The sequence below is a fragment of the Panthera uncia genome, chromosome B1 (assembly GCF_023721935.1).
Source record: "Panthera uncia isolate 11264 chromosome B1, Puncia_PCG_1.0, whole genome shotgun sequence".
Taxonomy (NCBI): domain Eukaryota; kingdom Metazoa; phylum Chordata; class Mammalia; order Carnivora; family Felidae; genus Panthera; species Panthera uncia.
The window spans coordinates 11,240,333-11,261,025 of record NC_064811.1 but is presented as its reverse complement, the minus strand read 5'-3'; the positions used below and the strand labels follow the sequence as shown (position 1 = coordinate 11,261,025).

General features: G+C 37.0%; 1 protein-coding gene and 1 long non-coding RNA gene across 3 annotated transcripts in view; both read left to right on the top strand.

Annotated features, from left to right (window-relative positions):
- FBXL5 (F-box and leucine rich repeat protein 5) overlaps positions 1-20,693 on the top strand; it is a 65,347-nt gene that overhangs the window by 25,615 nt on the left and 19,039 nt on the right. For both annotated transcript variants that reach the window (XM_049630330.1, XM_049630331.1), the window contains exons 7-10: positions 166-314; positions 943-1,025; positions 1,924-2,649; positions 14,576-14,724. In XM_049630330.1, coding sequence (XP_049486287.1) covers positions 166-314; positions 943-1,025; positions 1,924-2,649; positions 14,576-14,724 — 1,107 coding nt within the window. The remainder of the gene's footprint in view (positions 1-165; positions 315-942; positions 1,026-1,923; positions 2,650-14,575; positions 14,725-20,693) is intronic.
- LOC125922647 (uncharacterized) lies at positions 2,656-8,818 on the top strand. The gene is made up of 2 exons (XR_007457723.1): positions 2,656-5,449; positions 5,491-8,818. It is a non-coding gene; the product is annotated as an uncharacterized LOC125922647 (long non-coding RNA).

The following is a 20,693-nucleotide window of genomic DNA, read 5'->3' as shown; positions in this document are numbered from 1 at the left end:
GTTAAGTTCTGGCGAGTGAGACCTTGTCCATTTAATTTGCTTTGCATACATAAGGGAGTTTAAGAATGGCAAAAAGAATTTCATATGTAATAAGTTGGTAATTCCTTGAGCAGCCTAATTATCACTAGTGTATCAAATTCTTAGATTTTTAAATTCATTTTACAGAGGAGTCTGCCGAAGAATCGATTGCTATCAGCATTGCACAAATGGAAAAACGTTTACTTCATGGCTTAATTCACGATGTTCTACCATATGTTGGTACTTCAGTAAAAACTATAGTATTAGCATACAGCTCTGCAGTTTCCAGCAAGATGGTATGTATAAATTGGCACTAGTTTGGGTATTAAGAAAAAGTAGCAGTGATCTACATTTGGTTTACTTATTTCTGAATTTAATTAAGGGGAGAAAAAGAAAAAAAAAACCCACCCTTTTACCCAGGAGAGTGCTCTCCCATGGGTAGGCATACACTGCTGACTTCCATGTTATTTCGTGTCAGTTTTCATAGTATCTTTATATGTAGATAACTGTGCACATTATAGGAAGGAAACCAAGACTAGGAGAGGTTAAATAATTTATTCAGTTTCACAGATACTAAGTGAGAAAGCCCAGTTTTATACGATTCTTTATATGTAAGGCATGGTAAAATGGGCAAGTGAGATTAAATCACTGTTTTAAAAGTCTGCATCAGAATGTCCTTGGGTATTCCTTAAAAATATAAATTTCCTGGGTCTAGTATTATGGTTACTAACACAGATTGTTGAGAGTTTGAGCCCAGAATATATATTTGTAGTGCAGTATCCAAATAATTTTTACATGCACAAAAGCTTGGGAACTACTGGCTTATATTATTTATTAAAAGTTACGTCTTTTTCAATCTAACTAAAAGTCTGCAGATTTTCACAGTGATTTCCCCTCTCCCCCCCCCCCCCCCCCCCCCATTAGGTTAGGCAAATTTTAGAACTTTGTCCTAACTTGGAGCATCTGGATCTTACCCAGACTGACATTTCAGATTCTGCATTTGACAGGTGAGTTATTTTTAAGTATTTCAGTATAAGGATTTCTACTTATGAATTAGTAGAATTGTTCTGTAGTTTCTTATTTTTATAATTGCAGTTTAATTGTGCTATTATTTGTTACTATCCAGATAGATCTCAGTCATGTATGGTTACAACTTGATAGCACCTTCCAGTTCTTTGCTTTTGTCCATGGGTTCCTGCTGATCCAAAACTTGAATCTGCATCATCCTTTTGTCTTTATAATCCTGTACTGTGTCTAGACCTTTGAGCCTTGCTGTACAGTCATGTAGATTGGCACTATACGTTTTTAAGAAGTTTCTAGTTTCATTTGGGCTCCCAGTGCCATTTGGCAAAGCTCCCGCTTACATTCTTCATACTCTGAAACTATAACACTTTGGTCAAGCCATAGTCTTCACAGGTTTCATTTCCTTAGGTGCTATCACTTTCGTTCTGATTCTGCCTCACCCTTCTCTTTCCCACTGTAGCATTTGTATCAGCACCTCTCTGCCTGTTTCAGAGGGAGAGGTGTACCCTTCTCTGGCTATGGCTAATTCTCTCTCAGATGCTAGAGCTTGTTTCGTCTGGATCTTCCTCCTGTAATTACTAGTTATTCTCTTTCTTTGATGTGTGTACCGCCTTGCCTCCACTGGTTACTTTTCAGAAAAATAAGTGAAGTCTCTCCCTTCCATACCTTTCTACCCTTCCCTTACCCTTCTATTATGTTAGCTGTACTCTTAGTCCCTAATTACTCTTCCTGTCTTTTCCTATCCTACCATGTAAAATGGTGCCTGACAGATGTTCAGTAAATATGTGATTGATTATATTAGATTTTAAATCTTCTAGTTTTCATCTACTTTTGAAGATTTTAACAATATCCACTAATAGTCTTGTTACTTCTTAATTATAGTTGGTCTTGGCTTGGTTGCTGCCAAAGTCTTCGGCATCTTGACCTGTCTGGATGTGAAAAAATCACAGATGTGGCTCTAGAGAAGATTTCTAGAGCCCTTGGAATTCTGACATCTCATCAGAGTGGCCTTTTGAAAACTTCTACGAGCAAAATTACTTCGACTCCATGGAAGAATAAAGACATTACCATGCAGTCCACCAAGCAGTATGCTCGTTTGCACGATTTAACTAACAAAGGCATCGGAGAAGACATGGATAACGAACACCCCTGGACTAAGCCCGTTTCTTCTGAAAATTTCCCTTCTCCGTATGTGTGGATGTTAGATGCTGAAGATTTGGCTGATATTGAAGATGCTGTAGAATGGAGACACAGAAATGTTGAAAGTCTTTGTGTAATGGAAACAGCATCCAACTTTAGTTGTTCCTCCTCTGCCTGTTACAGTCACGATATTGTGGGACTAAGGACTAGTGTCTGTTGGCAGCAGCATGGCGCTTCCCCGGCCTTTGCATATTGCGGTCATTCGTTTTGTTGTACAGGGACAGCTCTGAGAACTATGTCAGCGCTCCCAGAGTCTTCTGCATCGTGTAAAAAAGCATCAAGGACTAGACTGCTCAGAGGAAAAGACTTAATTTACTCTGGGAGTGAAAAATCTGACCAAGAGACTGGACGTGTACTTCTGTTTCTCAGTCTGTCCGGATGTTATCAGATCACAGATCATGGTCTCAGGTAAGTGACCTGTTGCAGAATATTAGGAAGTGGACATGTTCACATTCTCAAATATGAGATAAAAGTTGGAATCTAGGGGCTCCTGGGTTGGAATCTAGGGGCTCAGTTGGTTAAGAGTCTGACTGCCGCTCAGATCAAGAACTCACTGCTTGGGAGTTCGAGCCCCGTGTCAGGCTCGGCTGGCAGCTCGGAGTCTGGAGCCTGCTAAGGATTTCTGCGTCTCCCTCTCACTCTGCCCCTGCCCTGCTGGTTCCGTCTCTCTCTCTCAAAAATAAATAATCATTAAAAAAAATTGGAATCTAAGTCATTACTTTCAGCTGATTTACTTAAGCAAAAGAGTTCACCGGAGTCTGTCCTACTTCAGAGCATTGAAGCAATATAACCTGAGCTCGAAGTTTCATTTCAGTCAATTTAAATTCTTTGTGACCTGTGGAAGACCACTGAGAGTTTAATCAGTGCTTAGCAAACGCCTACACATTTTCTAAGGTGCCTTAGTGGATGTAAAGGTGAATAAGATAGTTTTCCCTCAAGGACTTGTGGCAAAGAAGAAGATAATGTATACCATATTCTGTTGCTGTGTGTTACTTGTGTCTACTCTTTAAAAAAAGTTTTTTTTATGTTTATTTATTTATTTTGAGAGAGAGACAGAGTGACTAGGGGAGGGGCAGAGAGAGAGGAGAGAGAGAGAGAGAGAGAGAGAAACCCAGGTGGCCTCCGCACTGCCAGCACAGAACCCAGTGTGGGGTTGAACTCACAAAACCATGAGATAAAGACCTGAGCTGAAATCAAGAGTCAGATGCTTAATTGACTGAGCCACCCAGGCACCCCTATTTGTGTCCACTGTTTAAGGCATTTCAAACGAAGATTCTGTGGGGATCAAAGTAGAGACAGAGAGAGAGACCTCTCATTCAATTGTAGTAAATGATCACAGGATTTAATGAAGAGGGTCACCTGGATGGCCCAGTAGAGCATCTGACTCTTGATTGCAGTGTTGTGAGTTCAAGCCCCATGTTGGGTATGGAGCCTACTTAAAAAAAAAATGTTTTTTAAATGAAGAGATGACATTGAGTTGAATCTTGAATAAAAATGAAGGATTTTGGTAGGTGGCAGTGGGAAAAGGTACCATTGCAAACAGTCGGGAGGACTTGAGCACACGGTAGTAGAACACTGTTGGAGCTGCTGTTAGGTTCTTTTGCTGTTATGGCTCTTCTCAGCCTTAATAATATGCAATAATTATTTTGTCTTTGATACGAACTTTTAGAAATTGATTATGTGTTTCTCTTTTACTCTATAATAGACTTGAATTTTACTTGGGCTCTTCAAAAAAAATTTTTTTTGATGTTTGTTTATTTTTGACAGAGAGAGACAGAGCATGAGCAGGGGAGGGGCAGAGAGAGAGGGAGGCACAGAATCTGAAAGCAGGCTCCAGGCTCTGAGCTGTCAGCACAGAGCGCAATGCGGGGCTCGAAGTCACAGACCGCGAGATCATGACCTGAGCTGAAGTCGGGTGCTGAACCGACTGAGCCACCCAGGCGCCCCTAGGGCTCTTTAATAATGGGGTGCTAGACAAACTAAACAATGAGTTCATCTAACGTAAAGCCTAATACTCCCTCTTTTCTCCTAAGTATGATCTTTAGCAGATTAAGTTGGACTCAATAGGGAATGTTTACAGGAGACTTGTATCCAGTTTGGTTGTAGTGAAGGATATGTATTGGGCAATAGTAGAATATAAGTCTATAGAAGTAGGTTGAGGGTATATAAATGGAAGGTAGAAAAGCAGAAAAATAGTATTTTTTGAGTTGCCTTCTATATTCTCTCTTTGTTCTTTAAGCAGTTAGGTCATTATAAAAAGGTATATACAGTGTGTATATATATATTATATATATTATACATATATATAATATATATATTTAAAGTTTATTTGTTTATTTTGAGAGAGATTGAGTGGGGGAGAGGCAGAGAAAGCCGGGGACAGAGCATCTGAAGCAGGCTCCATGCTGACAGCAGAGAGCCCGATGTGGGGCTTGAACTCATGAACTGCGAGGTCATGAGCTGAGCCAAAGTTGGACACTTAACCAACTGAACCACCCAGGCACTCTCAAAAAGGTATATTTATTTCAGATATACCCCACATGGTTTAATAACTTATAAAAACGTTTGTAGTTAAAACTTTTATAAATAAAATCCTATTTTAAATCTACAGGAAAGTTAGCTGAAAGGGATCTTCGTAAAGGTTTTTGGAAAGAAAATAATGCTCTGCTAATTTATTGGCATTGATACTAGAATTTGGCCTGCTAAAAATCTTTAAGGGGTGCAGCATTACACTTATTCTTTCATTATTTGGGATTTTCTTTTCTCTTTTTAACTTAAAATGAGTCATGGTATTGTATTGGGGATTTTGAAAAATGTGGAATGTCTGTAGAAGTAATTTAATGCCATTATATACCCTTTAAGTTTTACAAAAAGCAAAACACTGTTGAGTAGTATTGGAATCGAGTAGCCAGAGTTTAGAGGTTTTGATCTTTGAGCATGATCTACTTGTACTGCCTTCTTAAGTTCTAGATAGACCATGTGTGAGAAGTTCCATATTTTACTTTCTCTTTTTTTGTCAATAAAATCTTTAGCAGATTAAATTGATCTCTTTCTTCTTAGAGCAAAGAAGGGTGGAGGGGAGACATTCGTTAGCTCAGAGAGGTAGCTCTTCTCAGCACTTAGGTTCTATTACATGTTTTATAGGACCCACTTGGAGCTCTGTTAGGTTATTAAGTGTTCTTACACAAAGTGTTGGAGAAAATGCCATGTGAAAAATGTTCTTACACAAAGTGTTGGAGAAAATGCCAGTGAACCATGGTTCACTGACTTTTGGGACAGACAGACTTGGTGTAGGTTGATACTGGTTTTTTGATTTTTGTTTGTTTTTGATACTGTTTTTCCCTTGTATAACTGGCTTTGTCTAAAACACTTAAACTGAGGCTTATATAAGATGAATAGGTGACGCATGGTAGGTTTTCACTAAGTAGTAGCAGTTCTGCAGTAATTGTTACTTTTTTTTAATGTTTTATTTTTAATTTTTTTTTTTAATTTTTGAGAGAGGGTATGAGCAGGGGAGGTGCAGAGAGAGGGAGACAGAGGATTGGAAGTGGCTCCTTGCTGACAGCAGAGAGCCCAATGCAGGGGCTCAAACTCACGAACCCATGAGATCATGACTTGAGCCAAAGTCAGAAGCTCAACCAACTGAGCCATCAAGGCACCCCTGATTAGTTTTGATATGAGCCTTTGGAAACTGATTACGTGTTTTCCCTTTTGCCCTGTGATACAGTAGAGCCTTGAACAGCATGGATTTGAACTGTGTGGGTCCACTTAGACACAAGGTTTTGTTTTGTTTTATAAATATAGTACAGTGCTGTAAATATATTTTCCCTTCCTTATGATTTTCTTTATAACATTTTATTTTTTCTAGCTTCCTTTATTGTAGGGATGCAGTATATAATACATATATAACATATAAAATATGTGTTAATTGTTTATGTTATGGGTAAGGCTTCTAGTCAAAAGTGAGCTATTAGTAGTTAAGTGTTTGGGAGTCAAAAGTTGCACTCAGATTTTCTACTGTGTGAGGTGGGGATTGTTGGCATGCCTGACCTCCATGTTCTTTAAGGGTCAGTGTAGATTTGAATGTTACCAGACTTACTTATTTATTGATTTATTTAGAGAGCATGTGTGCACCAGTGGGGGAGGGGCAGAAAGAGAGGGAGAGAGAATCCCAAGCACGCTGTCAGCACAGAGCCCTACGTGGGACTCAGTCTCACAAACTGAGATCATGACCTGAGCCGAAATCACGAGTTGGACACTTAACCAACTGAGCCACCCAGGGGCCCCTTACCAGATCTCTTTAATAATCAGATGGTCAGATATTTTATGATGAAGAATTTACCAAGCACAAAACCTAATACTTCCCTACCATTATAAAAGATACTTAATATGAGGTTATTACAAAAATCTTTCAGAAGTCCTGTACCAAGAGTGTTTCCCCCTGAGGTAACTCCTGCCATTATGGTTGGGCTGCTGTGCATCATTCCATTAATTTTCTGTGTATTCAAACCCAAATGCATAGACTGTAGTTAAAGCAATAAAAAGCAAAAGACAACCATATTCTCATTTTGTTCCTTTTTAAACTTTTTACTATATATATTTTTTTTTTAATTTTTTTTTTTTTTTTTTTTTACCATTTATTTATTTTTGAGAGAGAGACAGCATGAGCAGGGGAGGGGCAGAGAGAGAGGGAGACACAGAGACACAGAATCTAAGCAAGCTCCAGGCTCCCAGCTGTCAGCATAGAGCCTGACGTGGGTCTTGAACTCACAAATTGTGAGATCGTGACCTGAGCCAAAGTTGGACGCTTAACCAACTGAGCCACCCAGGTGCCCATATTGTATATATATATTTAAAATGTTTACTTATTTATTTTGAGAGAGAGCACGAGCAGAGGAAGAGCAGAGAGAGAGAGTGCGCGCAAGAGGGAGAATCCCAGACAGGTTCTGACTTTGTCAGCCCAGCCCAGGGCTTGTTGCCCAAGCCCGGGGCTTGAACCTGTGTACTGTGAGAGCATGACCTGAGCCAAAATCAAGAGTCAGGCACTTAACCGATTGAGTCATCCAGGCTTCTTTATTGTGTTTTTTATATATGTATTCCTGATGTGGCTTTAGTTGTGTTTGAATGTAACTTGGTTTTAAAGTAAAAGGAATTTTTGATTCAATTTAAAACCTAAAATTCATTTCCAATACCATTATCTTTTTCATTACTACTATGCCGTATTAAAACTTATTTGTGGGGGGCGCCTGGGTGGCTCAGTCGGTTGAGCGTCCGACTTCAGCTCAGGTCACGATCTCATGGCCTGTGAGTTCGAGCTCCGCGTAGGGCTCTGGGCTGATGGCTCAGAGCCTGGAGCCTGCTTCTGATTCTGTGTCTCCCTCTCTCTCTGCCCCTCCCCCGTTCATGCTCTCTCTCTGTCCCAAAAATAAATAAACGTTAAAAAAATTTTTTTTTTAAACTTATTTGTGGCTCTGTTTAGTTACTTTTTCTCTTCCTTCCTTCCTCCCTTCCTCCCTTCCCTCCCTCTTCCTTCCTTCCTTCCTTTTTCTTTCTTTTTCTCTCTTTCTTTCTTTCTTTCTTTCTTTCTTTCTTTCTAATTTTTATTTAAGTAATGTTTACATCCAACATGAGGTTCAAATTCACAACCCTGAGAACAAGCCTGGTGCCCCTCAGTTGAGTTTTCAACGTGACCAGTTTTATTGTCCAAAGAATGAAATAAGACATATGACCATTTGTAATATTTCAGAACTGCGGTGATGTCTGAGGAAATGGCAGTTTTCCTGTGTTTCTTTAGTTTTGTTGGTATATTTTTAAATAAGCCAGAATTTATTAAAAATTCCGCATAGTTAAAAATCAATTTCAAAGGGAGTCAAAATTTTTGATGAATCTAAGTAAGATGTTTCTTCTATTTGCTTTCAGTGAAAAAGGGTTTAGAAACTTTCTGGTAAGGTTTAGAAAATGCTAGAAAAGGGCATATTTCATATAACAGAAGAATTATAGGGCTTTGTTTGAATACTAAAGAGTTTCCACCCCTACTTCCCTCCAAGGCAGGAAGTGAATTCCTAAGTGAAATTTGAAGAAAAGCATGAAAGTGATTTTTAGTTGTTACTTCATAGTGTGAGTTTGGCACTTATTATTAAATTTTGATACTATTAACCTTAGAAATAACAAATAAAAACTTTACTGCTATTGGGAATGGAAATAAATTGCATTTCTGCCTTATGGTTTTACAGGTAGTGGTGAGGAGTTTACATATGAGATATCCTTGAAATAAACACTTTGAGTTTGAATTTAAGGAAGAATTAATTTTGATAACGGGGAACCACATAGGAATATCTCATCTAATATCATTTAGACTGGTAGCTAACTAAAAAAGTCTGCAATCTGAGTGCAGATGACTTCTTTAGTTTCCTGAAGGAATCTTTCTAAATCATTTAGGTATTTATTGAGCACCTACTAGATAACTTGCACTGTTACGGATCCAGAGTAATTGCTATGGATCCAGAGTAAATAAGATACATTCCCAGCTTTCATAGAGTGTATAATTTAGTGGTAGAAATAGTCAGTAAACATGTAATATCAGACTGAATGTTCTGAAGAAAAGTAAAGTTAGTGTATAGAGTAGAGAATACAGAGAATGCTCCTTCATATTTGATAGACAGGAAAGGCTTTGAAGAGATCATTTTTTGAGTAGAGATTGGAATAAAGTTAGTGCATTTTATGTGCATTTCTTGGGAAAAAGGCTAAGGAAACAAATGCAAATTTAATTTTTAAAAACAATTTTTGTATTCGTTATGTTGGTTTAAAAATTATTTCAATTACGTTAATAAGTACAACTGATGTCAGTAGGTTTGAGAACAGATATAACTCATGCACTCATACAACTTAATGTATGGGAACAGAGGTGCTAATTGGGAGCTGTCAGGATATCCTGCGTTAGTCATTATGTTCTGTTCAGGGATGGGATAGCAATTAGTTCTGGCAAATTGGTTATATAGGGTTTGTGACAAGAGCATTGACTATAAAAATGCACATTGAAAAATCAAGATTAAAAAAAATTATTTTATTTTGAGAGAGAGAGTGCATGTGTGTACAGGAGAGGGGCAGAGGGAGGGAGAGAGAGAATCCCAAGCATGTTCCATGCTGTTAGCCTGAAGCTCAATGCAGGTTGATCTCATGAACCGTGAGATCCTGACCTGAGCTGAAATCAGGAATTAGACACTTAACCAACTGAACTACTCAGATGCTCCTGGTCTTACTTTTTTTGTTCAGTCAGATATTCTCTGTCATTTAATTGATGTATTTAGACCATTTACATTTAATATAATTATTGATATTGTTAAACTTATGCCTACCATCTTGCTCTTTGTTTTCCTCTTGTTTCATCTTTTCTTCTTGTTCTGTCTTATCCTGACTTCTTTTGGATTTATTAAGTACTTTTTAGCATCTTGTTTTATTTCTCCTATTGGCTAGTACCTCATTTACTTAATATTTGCTCCAGGGTTTGTATGCATTTTAAGAAAAAAATTATGGCAAAGTATATGTTCTATAGAGGTTACCATTTTAGCTATTCTTTTTTTTTTTTTTTTTTAATGTTTATTTATTTTGAGAGAGAGCAAGAGAGAAAGAGCACGCACAGGGGAGGGGCAGAGAGAGAGAGGGAGAGAATCCCAAGCAGACTCCATGCTGTCAGTGCGAAGCCCTATGCAGAGCTCAGTCTTGTGAACCATGAGATCATGACCTGAGCTGAAATCAAGAGTTGGATGCTTAACCGACTGAGCCACCCAGGTGTTCCACCATTTTAGCCATTCTTAAGTGTACATTTCAGTGGCATTAAGTACATTTGCAGGTTGTGTAGCCTTCACCACTATACAGTTCTAAAACTTTTTCAAGACTCAAAACAGAAACTCTATAACTATCAAGCAGTAACTCCTTGTTCTTCCTTCGCAGCCTCTGGTAACTTCTATTTTACTTTCTGTCTCTGTGTATTTGCATCATTTCTATATCCTAGATACATCATCTAAATGGAGTCCTAACACTTGTCCTTTTGTGTCTGCCTGTTTCACTTCGCATAGTGTTTTCAAGGTTCATCCATGTGGTAGCATGTATCAGAACTTCATCCTTTTTATTTATTTATTTATTTATTTTTTCAATATATGAAATTTATTGTCAAATTGGTTTCCATACAACACCCAGTGCTCATCCCAAAAGATGCCCTCCTCAATACCCATCACCCACCCTCCCCTCCCTCCCACCCCCCATCAACCCTCAGTTCTCAGTTTTTAAGAGTCTCTTATGCTTTGGCTCTCTCCTACTCTAACCTCTTTTTTTTTTTTTCCTTGCTTCATCCTTTTTATAGCTGAATAATACTCCAGTGTATTTATGCATCATTTTATTTATCAATTGATGTCATCATTAGACACTTGGATCCTTTATACCTTTTAGCTGTTGTGAATAATGCTGTTGTGAAAATTGGCATACAGGTGTTTGAGTCCCTGTTTTCATTTCTTTAATTTCTTTCAGTAGTTTAAGTTTTCAGTGTTTAAGTCTTTTGCCTTTTCAATTAAAATCATAAGTATTTAAATTTTTTGATGGTATTGTAGATAGAATTGTTTTCTTAGTTTCCTTTTCTGATTGCTCATTGCTAGTATATAAAAATATAATTGATTTTTGCATGTTGATTTTGTATCCTACTTTGCTGAATTTATTAGCTCTAACAATTTTTTGTATGAATTTTTTAGAGTTTTCTACATATAAGATCTTTCTACAAAGATAATCTCACTACTCCCCTTCCAATCTGGGTGTCTTTTCTTTATTTTTTTTCTTATTGCTCTGGCTAGAACATAAAGTGCTATGTTAAATGGCAGTGTCTTTGGTAATTAAAATGATAGACTTTATTTTCTTACACTTCTAGAGGCTAGCTTTCCAAATCAAGGTGTTGGCCAAACTATACTCCCTCTAAAATGTCTAAGGGAGGATCCTTCCTTAACTCTTTCAGCTTCTGGTAGACCTGTGTTTTGATTGGCTAGTGGCATCATAACTCCAGTCTCTGTCTATGTCTTCACATGGCGTTTTCTGTTATGTCCAAATTTTCCTCTTCTTACAAGGACACCAGTCATATTGGATTAAGGTCCACCCCAGTGACCTGATCTTAACTTGATTAAATTTGCAAAGCCCTTATTTCCAACCAAAGTCACACTTATAGATGCCAGGTGTTAGGACTTCAGCATATTTTTAGGGGGAGAGAGGTGATAACAATTTAATCCATAATACCAAGGGTTTTTTTTTTTTTTTTTATTTTTTTTTTTTTTGGTGGTGGTGGTAGTGGTAATACTGCTTTATTTAGGCTAATCTAGTTGTGTCTTCAAGTCCACTAATCATTTCTACAGTGTCTAATTACTGCTAATCTCAGTGTATTTTTATTTCAGAAATTGTATTTTTCATCTGTAGTACAGAAGTTTCATTTGGTATGTTCCCCTCCATATATATATGTATATACACACACATAAACATATAATAATATATGTAAATATACAAAAGCATACAAAGACATTAATATATGTGTTTTTTTGGTTCTTTTATGTTTGTATGGTTTTTAAATCCTTGAGCATATTTAAAATATAAAACTGTTTTAAAGTCATTGTCTATTAATCCCATCATTATCATTTATTGGTCTGTTTCTATTGATTGATTTCCTTCCTGATCTTTGAATGTCTAGTAGTTTTTGGATTGGATACCAGATAATGTGAATTATACATTGTTGAATTCTGGATTTTGTTGTATTCCTCTAAAGATTACTATTTTGGAATCATTCCCTGGTCTGTATTGTTTCTATAACTTGTGTATATTTCTGTAACTTTTTGTTTTCTTATTGCATATATTGTCAATACTTTGTTTAAATATTTCTTTCCCCAGTTGAGGGCAGAACCTGTGTTTCATTCATCCTGCATTTTTTATGGGTTAGGCTTGTGCCTGACATACTTGGACGTTGGTGGTAAAAAGCAGACTAGAGTGATCTCCCTAGAATGCATTTCTTATTACTTGTTATTACTCTTCTATCTAAACCTTTCAGTGAGTTCAGTTGCACTTTGGTTAAGTCTAAATTCTTGGCCTTTGCTTACCTCTGTAGTTTATATCTTATTTCTTAAATCTCTAAATTTTGATTTGGTCACATCCTCACCCCTGCCAAAAAAAAAAAAAAAAAAAAAAAAAAAGACAAGAAACAGACATCTCTCTCTCTCTCTCTCTCTCTCTCTCTCACACACACACACACACAGAGCCATCCTATCTTTAGCCATATGCATCTATTTTCTTTTCCTCCAAGGCACCATATTTCTTACATTTAGATATTTGTATTTGCTTTCTCTGTCTGTAACATACATTTATTGGCCAATTTCTGTTTTTTTCTATCACAGTTTAAATGTCCCTTCTTAAAGGAAACCTTTTTGGGTCCCTCTCCTTCCCCCATCAGTGCCCTTCTGTGTGTTCCTGGGAGACCGTACATCATATGGTATTATAATTGCATATTTATTTTTGACTTGTTTGATTTCCCATTAAGCTCAATGAGAGCCTCTCTTGACATCTTTTTTTTAAAATAATTTTTTAAATTACATTTTATTTATTTTTGATAGAGACAGAGCACAAGTGGGGGAGGGACAGAGAGAGAGGGAGACAAAGAATCCGAAGCAGGCTCCAGGCTCCGAGCTCCAAGCTGTCAGAACAGAGCCAGACTCTCAGAGTGGGGCTCGAACTCACAAACCGCGAGATCATGACCTGAGCCGAAGTCGGACGCTCAACCGACTGAGCCAGCCAGGCGCCCCTTGACATCTCTTTTAAGATAGACTGTTTCAGTTTTCAGAACTTTATATTGTACAGAAAATTAATGTTCTCAGTTTTGTTCCTGATATTTTTTTAGCTCTGCCATTGTCATTTGAGCTCACTTCTCATTTTATCCTATTTATATTAATGTTTTTATTCTAGGATATGCCATTAGGATTTCATTTTTACTGACATGTAATTCACTTACCATTAAATTCATTCTTTTGAAGTGTACAAATCAGTGGTTTTAGTAGATTTACAAGGTTGGCAAGCATCAGCACTAATTCAGAAACATTTTCTTCATACCATAGGGAAATTATATACTGTTTAACAGTTATTCCCCTTTGCCCCCAGCCCCTAGCAACCTCCGATCTACTTTGTCTCTATGCCTATTCTGCCTGTTTTGGATATTTCATGTAAATAGATGCATACAAGGGCACCTGGGTGGCTCAGTTGAGCATCTGACTCTTGATTTCTGCTCAGGTCATGATCTCATGGTTTGTGGGTTAGAGCCCCATGTAGGGCTCTGCACTGACAGCGCTGAGCCTGCTTGCAGTTCTTTCTCACCTTCACTCTCTGCTCCTCCCTGGCTCATGCTCTCTGTCTCTCTCTCTCTCAAAAGATATAAACATTAAAAAAATCGATTCGGGGTGCCTGGGTGTCTCAGTCAGTTGGGCGTCTGACTTTGGCTCAGGTCATGCTCTCACAGTTCGTGGGTTCAAGCAACCACATCAGGCTCTGTGCTGACAGCTCAGAGCCTGGAGCATGCTTCGGATTCTGTGTCTCTATCTCTCTGTCCCTCCCCTGACCGTGCTGTGTCTCCGTCTCTCAAAAATAAATAAACATGAAAAAAAATGTTTTTAAGTAATAAAAAAATAGATTCATATGCTATGTGGCCTTTTGTGTCTGGCCTTTTTCACTTAGCATGATGTTTTCCGGGTTCATCCATTTGGTAGCATGTGTCAGTAGTTTATGGCTATATAATGTCTGTTTATCCATTCATTTTAATTAATTAAAATTTGGGTTGCTTCCACTTATTGGCTATTATGAATGATGCTGCTGCGAACATTTCTTTGCAAGTTACCGTGTGAACATATGTTTTCAGTTGTCTTGGGCATATGCCTAGGAGAAGTGTTGGGTCGTATGCTCTCTAACTCTGAGGAACTGCCAAAACTAGTCCGTAATTTTCTTGATAATTTTCACTTAGTCTGTAGGAGAATGAAGATTATAGTTCCAAGATTTAGTACTTCTTTCTAAGAATTGAGTTACTGTTAAGTTCTTCTAAAGAAAAATTTCATAGACTTGTTTATTGAATGTCTTGAGGAAAAATGTAAGAAGTTTTTCTCAGGTAAATTACTGCTGCCTAAGTAGGAGGTTAGTTATCGTGTTTTATAGAAATTCTTGAATTTTGTCCTTATCAAATTGGAAGATCTGTTAATAGTGGTCCAGTAGGCCATAGGAATATATAATTTTCATAGATTAATATATTCTAATTGTTGGATTGTTTCTCTTACAGGGTTTTGACTCTGGGAGGAGGGCTGCCTTATTTGGAGCACCTTAATCTCTCTGGTTGTCTTACTGTAACTGGTGCAGGCTTGCAGGATTTGGTCTCAGCATGTCCTTCTCTAAACGATGAATACTTTTACTACTGTGACAACATTAACGGTAATGCCTTTTAATAATGAGATAATTTTGAAGGAATAGATTTAAAAAACTTTAGCAGTTCTGGTAATTCTTAGGGTTTGTATTTAATTTTCTAGATTTGTAATTACCAAACTGTTTTACTTTCAGTGGTAGTCCTTTACATTTGATAAAATTAAAAAATCACATGTTTTCATTACTTAGCTCCTATAAAGGTAAGTTTTTCTTGCAGATGGGTATTTCAAATATCTGTCATGCCAGATTTTTGGAATATGTAGCAGTTTAATACATTCTTAAATGGTAAGTTGTAGAAATACTAAAATTCTTATAAAATTTTGGGAAACTCTTCTAGTGATGTAGCACTCATTAACAATTTAGATGTATTGATGTTCTAGATACACTGTTTCTTAGGGATGATCACTCAGTTTTCTTGTGGGACAACTTTAAAAAATGCAGTTGGAAAAGGAGGACTTTGGTAATGGGAACCTCTTGGGGATCCTGGCTCTGGTTCCAAATCAATCTCACGGAAGTTTGAGGTGGGGTTGCCATGTGATATCGAAGAGGCTGAGTTGCTTTAGACATGACTAAAATTCCTATAGTGTTATGGAGATTGATTCCCGAACCTACTTTTAACAGTCATTAGATAAATACCTATTTTGATTGTTTTGTTTTTTTTCTTAAACCTATCCCTACCCTGTGAGCTTGTTGAGTATGTTTTTTCAAGGGATTCGATGCCCTTTTGGGCTTTTGATAGTCACTAGGAGAGACTGAAGTTTCTAGAAACATATAAAAAGCTTCTCCTCAGTTATTAGTAAGCAAATCACCCCCTGTATTTATAACTGGAAAAATATTTGTATAGTTCAGATTCTGCTGTGAACCTTTTTACACCATAAACTGTTCCTTGAAAGCCTGTGTCATCTTAAGATGACAGGAATATCAGCTGAGTTTCTCTCAGGGAGAACAATTGACAGGAGCCAGGAAGACTGGAGGAAGGGTCTCTTTAATGACATACTTGTAGGCAGAGAAGTTAGCAAATTGCTATTTCTGGGAGATTAGATTTTCCTTAAATACATATAAAGAGACAGGAGACTGAAGCTCTTTTATTTGTGGAATCACATTGGTCACGCAAGAGATGACTTCCCTTGTTCTTGAAGTAGCAACACTAAATAGGAGCATTTCTTTGCCTTCAGTGTATAATCCAGGAATGGTGAGAATGAATGTCGTTTAGTTGCAGCCTCTAAGTGTACAACAAGTAAGTTTGATTGCTTCCATGAACAATTTGCTGCTTATGTAGATGGCAGTGAATTTGAGATGGGAGATTTTTTTTTTTAATGCACGGCTGTCATTGTACATGCAGTGTTGTACTTCCCAAGGTTTATAGGACATATTATGAAAAGTAACCAGTAAGCAGTTATTTTTATAAGAAAACATTCTCATCTTTGTCTTGCACTTGAATTGTCCACAATTGATTTTAGCATAGGTTATGTTTGTGGGAATAAATGTCACAATTGAATTTGCTAGATTTGTTTTGGGGTATATAGATGTTACAGGGTGGGGGAGATTGGATTTCAGTTCATTTTTATGATCTGCCTGCTTGTTTTGCATGTAAAATTTTTAAAACTTCTTGAAATAATTTAGGTGATGGGGTAAAGTTAAATACTTAAAGTCTTTTGCATTTTGTTAGGATGTTAGAATTTATTTCATCTTAACTGGTTTTGAATATATAAATATTAAAGTGTTCCAAAGGAGCTGCTACATTCCTCTTGTTGAATATGATTTTTTTTTTTTTGGATAAATGAGTGGTAATTTTCAATAAGTGAATTTTAATGAAGATATCTGACTTTGAAAGATTTGAAAGGAAACTGATAGTGTTTGTATTATCCAATATTAAGTCTCCCTTTACAGCTTCTTAAAACATAATTCGAGGGAAATGGAGATCCTTTAAAATTTATAGGATGACTTATCATATTAACTTGTGTTCCGGAGTTCTAGCCAGTTGCTCCTAAAGTAATCTTCTGATAGAATTTTTTCCTTAAAAGGACTTACGGACAACCTAGAAAGTGTTAGAATAAAAGTTGCATTGTATCCAGTTTTGCAAGATGACACCATTGATCCAGCCTCTTTTGCTACGACTCAGTTTGCAAAGTAAATATGTACTGACCACTTATGGGGTCCCCTTTTTATTATTATTTTTAATTATTTCAGAAAGTAGTTAATATGTTTTATATATGGTCTTAGAATAATAGGGGGCATGTTTAGGTAACAGACTATTTTAAGTATTTGAGTAACATTTAAAAACGTATTTGTCAAAAGAAAGCGTACATAGTTAGCTACCAGCTCACTAACTAAAAGAAGTAAATACTGATAAACGATACTCATTAACTAAATAATGAGTGATAAGTAAAGCAGATGACCTAAGCACTGGCAGAAATTTTGGAGAAGATAAGTTAGTACCAGATATCCAAATAATACCTACTGCGAGCAAGACACTGTACTAAGCACTGGTTAAAAAATGCCATTTTTATTCTTCTGAATGATTCCTCATGACATTTACATTTGTTATTTGATAACGTTAAGATTTAAATATAAAAGAAGGCTTCTTCACCATAACGTTTAAGAAATTCTCTGTCATTTAACAAGTATTAAATGGAATCGCATAGTTTTGGAGCTCTAAAGAACACTTGGACAATGATAGCAAATAAACTTTTTGTACTTATCTGCATTTCCATGTCTGTATAATTTATGAATTAAGGTAGATTAGCTCATAGTTCTGGAGGTGACACAGTCTCAGATGATTTGCTTTCTTATGTTTCTAATTTAAGTTAAAGAGGAATTAAAGGTAAGTGAAGGTAAGTGCAGATATACAGCATAAATGATATACTTAAAATCCAGGAAAAACAAATTAGTAATAAAAATTTGGGGAAATAACTATAGTTAACATTCTAGCTCTTTTTATCTAATATTTTAAAAATGCTTTCTTGTAAAATTTATTTTTTACCATGCATTTAAAAATTTAATAATGCCAATTTTATTTTCCTTGTTTCTTTATTATTCCTTTATGTAATTTAGCCTTTGTATATTATAACCATTTGAGTTTTCTGTTCTATATCAACATAGACATTTGCTGGTGATGAGTCAAATATTTAAAGGGAAACTGCCTTTGAGTTGTCAGTGTTTATGGAAGTGCAGCTGGCTGCTTGAGGTACTTGGCAAAATAATGTAGGAGGTATCTTAGTTATATTTCTTTCTAATGCTGCCTCACTTTTTCTGCTGTCCATTTATTCCCTTTTCAAACAGTCCTGTGATGCTTAAGAGTCTCACTGTTAACTTTGGTTATGGTTTTCATGCTTTGGAAACTGCTCTTCTTTTCTGTTTACTACAATATGAGACTAACCAAAGTTAAAAACAGTGGTTATCTTTACTTTTGCTTTGCCCTAGGCCTTTAAATAGAATAAAATCTCCTCATGGTTGACATCACTTTCATGATTATTAGGATTAGACACCTGGTCTGTAACCTTAAGACGGGATTGTAGTTTTGAGATAGTATTGCAATTATTGTTTAAGTACCCACCACCTTCTCTAGATCGATCAATGCTTTGCTTTGCTTTGCTTGCTTTCTCTCTTTCTTTCTTCCTTTCTTCCTTTCTTTCTTTCTTTCTTTCTTTCTTCCTTTCTTTCTCTTTCTTCTTTCTTTTTCTTCTTTCTTTCTTTCTTTCTCCTTTCCTTCCTTCCTTTCTTCTTTCTTTCTTTCTTTCTTTCTTTCTTTCTTTCTTTCTTTTCTTCCTCCCTCCCTCCTTTCTTTATTCCTCCCTCCCTTCCTCTCTTTCTCTCTTTCTCTCTTTCTCTCTTTCTCTCTTTCTTTCTTCAAGCAGACATGAGTTTGGGAGGGACACAGGGAGAGGGACAGCCCAAGCAGGCTCTGAGCTGCTGGTACAAACCATCAGATCATGACCTGTGCTGAAACCCAGGAGTCAGATGCCCCACTGATTGAGGCACCCACAAGCTGCAGATTCTACTTTTTGATTTGAAAACACTTACATATTAATTCTGTCTCTTCACTCTGTATACTTAGAATCCCATTGAAACTCAGATATTCTAGTGCATATTTGAAGGAGTGGGGAATTTGTTTTGTGATGTTAATACGGAGATGCTGACAGATAAGCAGGGTTGGGTTACTTTCAACCTAATATGGGACACACATTTTTCTTCCCCTGTTATCTCTAGTACCATCCTTTAGACTTTTGAGAGCAGAGAGTGACCCAGGTAGACCTGAAGCTGCTGAGCCTGTTTTTTTGGAGAGGATGGTGACCAGCTGTTTAGTATTTGGAAAGATAGGAATCTCTAGAAGAGCTTCCTTGATCCTATTGGCCCCTTGGCAGCTAGCTCCCTTTTATTATTCCCTGCCTTAGAACTGTGCTTCACTTGCTTTCATCCAACACTTCCGATTTTCCCCAGGCCATTGTTGAAATCAGCATAAAGTTTCTTCCTTACCTTTCTGTCCTTTTAAAAAATAGGAATATGGAAATTTTAAAGTATTTTAGGGAGTTTTAGTTGGAAAGTTGTTTTAAAATCTCCAAGTCTCTTTCCTCTTATTTCTCCCTTTTAAAGACTCTAGAGTAGAATTACATACTGAGAAATACATTTTTGCAGAATCCACCAGTTTAAGCATTTCATCCTAGGACTGCATGTCAGGCAGGGCCATGGTAGTGAGGCGGGAGATTGGCTCTTGATGATCGGGAGTAGGTGATTGGCAAGCAGAGCAGGAACGAGTGTTTTACGGGGTGAGGAAAGACGAGCTAGGAAAAGGTGGCACGGGGAAAAGCTGCAAATCTGTTCAGAAGGAAAACTTGGTCAAAGGTTGTGGGAGAAGAGTTTCTAATACATATCTGATAATATGTTCTAGGACGTTTTGGTTTTGGTTAAGATGGCTAACCTGGAGTCTTGTTTTCAGGGAAAATAATAACAAAATGCTGCTTTGTGAATTTTAAATATTTGACACACTGAACTTTTAATTTTTTAAAATAGAACAGATTTTAATTTTGATTAAATAAAAAATGGGCTTGTAATTCAATTTTATATTTGAAATAATTTTAAACTTTGTTAGGAAAAATTTTAAACATATAAACATGGAATAATACAATGAAGCCTCATGTGTTACTGACTTTGGCAGTTATAAACGTGTGACCGATCTTCTGCCGTATTAGCATTGCCCGCTCCCGTACCTGTGCCCCACATTGCAGGCATCACCTCTGTTTTAAAATTAAACATAAGTATTTGAAAATAAATGAAGTCCTAACCCATTGCAGTCCCACATATGCTGGTAAAGTTCATTAGTTTCTTTTCTTAAAGATGCGTTATTTCCATATTGAAATCCATAAACATTATACTTCATTGTTTGTATATCGAAAGAAGTGTGCCCTTGGTATTTTGTGTATGCCATTTTGGGACTACAAGGAAAAGTTAAATTCTGGGAAATAAGTGTTTTGTGTGTTTAGATGCAAGTAGTCTTTTTCTTATGTTGATGTTAACATAAATGCCTTCTTTTGCAGTGGATTACTACTCTATTATTTCATCTGTTTCTTTGATGTTTCTTTAAAGTTTATTTATTTATTTTGAGAGAGAAAGGGAGAGAGTGTGCACGCAAGTGGGCAAAGGGCAGGGAGAGAGAGAATCCCAAGCAGGCTCCACACTGCCACTGCAGAGCCTGATGCGGGGCTCGAACCCACGAAACATGAGATCATGACCTGAGCCGAAGTCAGATGCTTAACCGACTGAGCCACCCTGGCGCCATTTATTTACTTTTGAGAGAGAGAGCGAGAGAGTGTGTGCACATGTTTGAGCAGGGGAGGGGTTGGAGAAAGAGAGCAAAGAGAGAAAGAAAATCCCAAGCAGGCTCTGGACTTTAGTGTAGAGCCAGACATGGGGCTTGAACTCACGAACTGTGACCTGAAATCAAGAACCTGAGCCGAAATCAAGAGTTGGATGCTTAACCA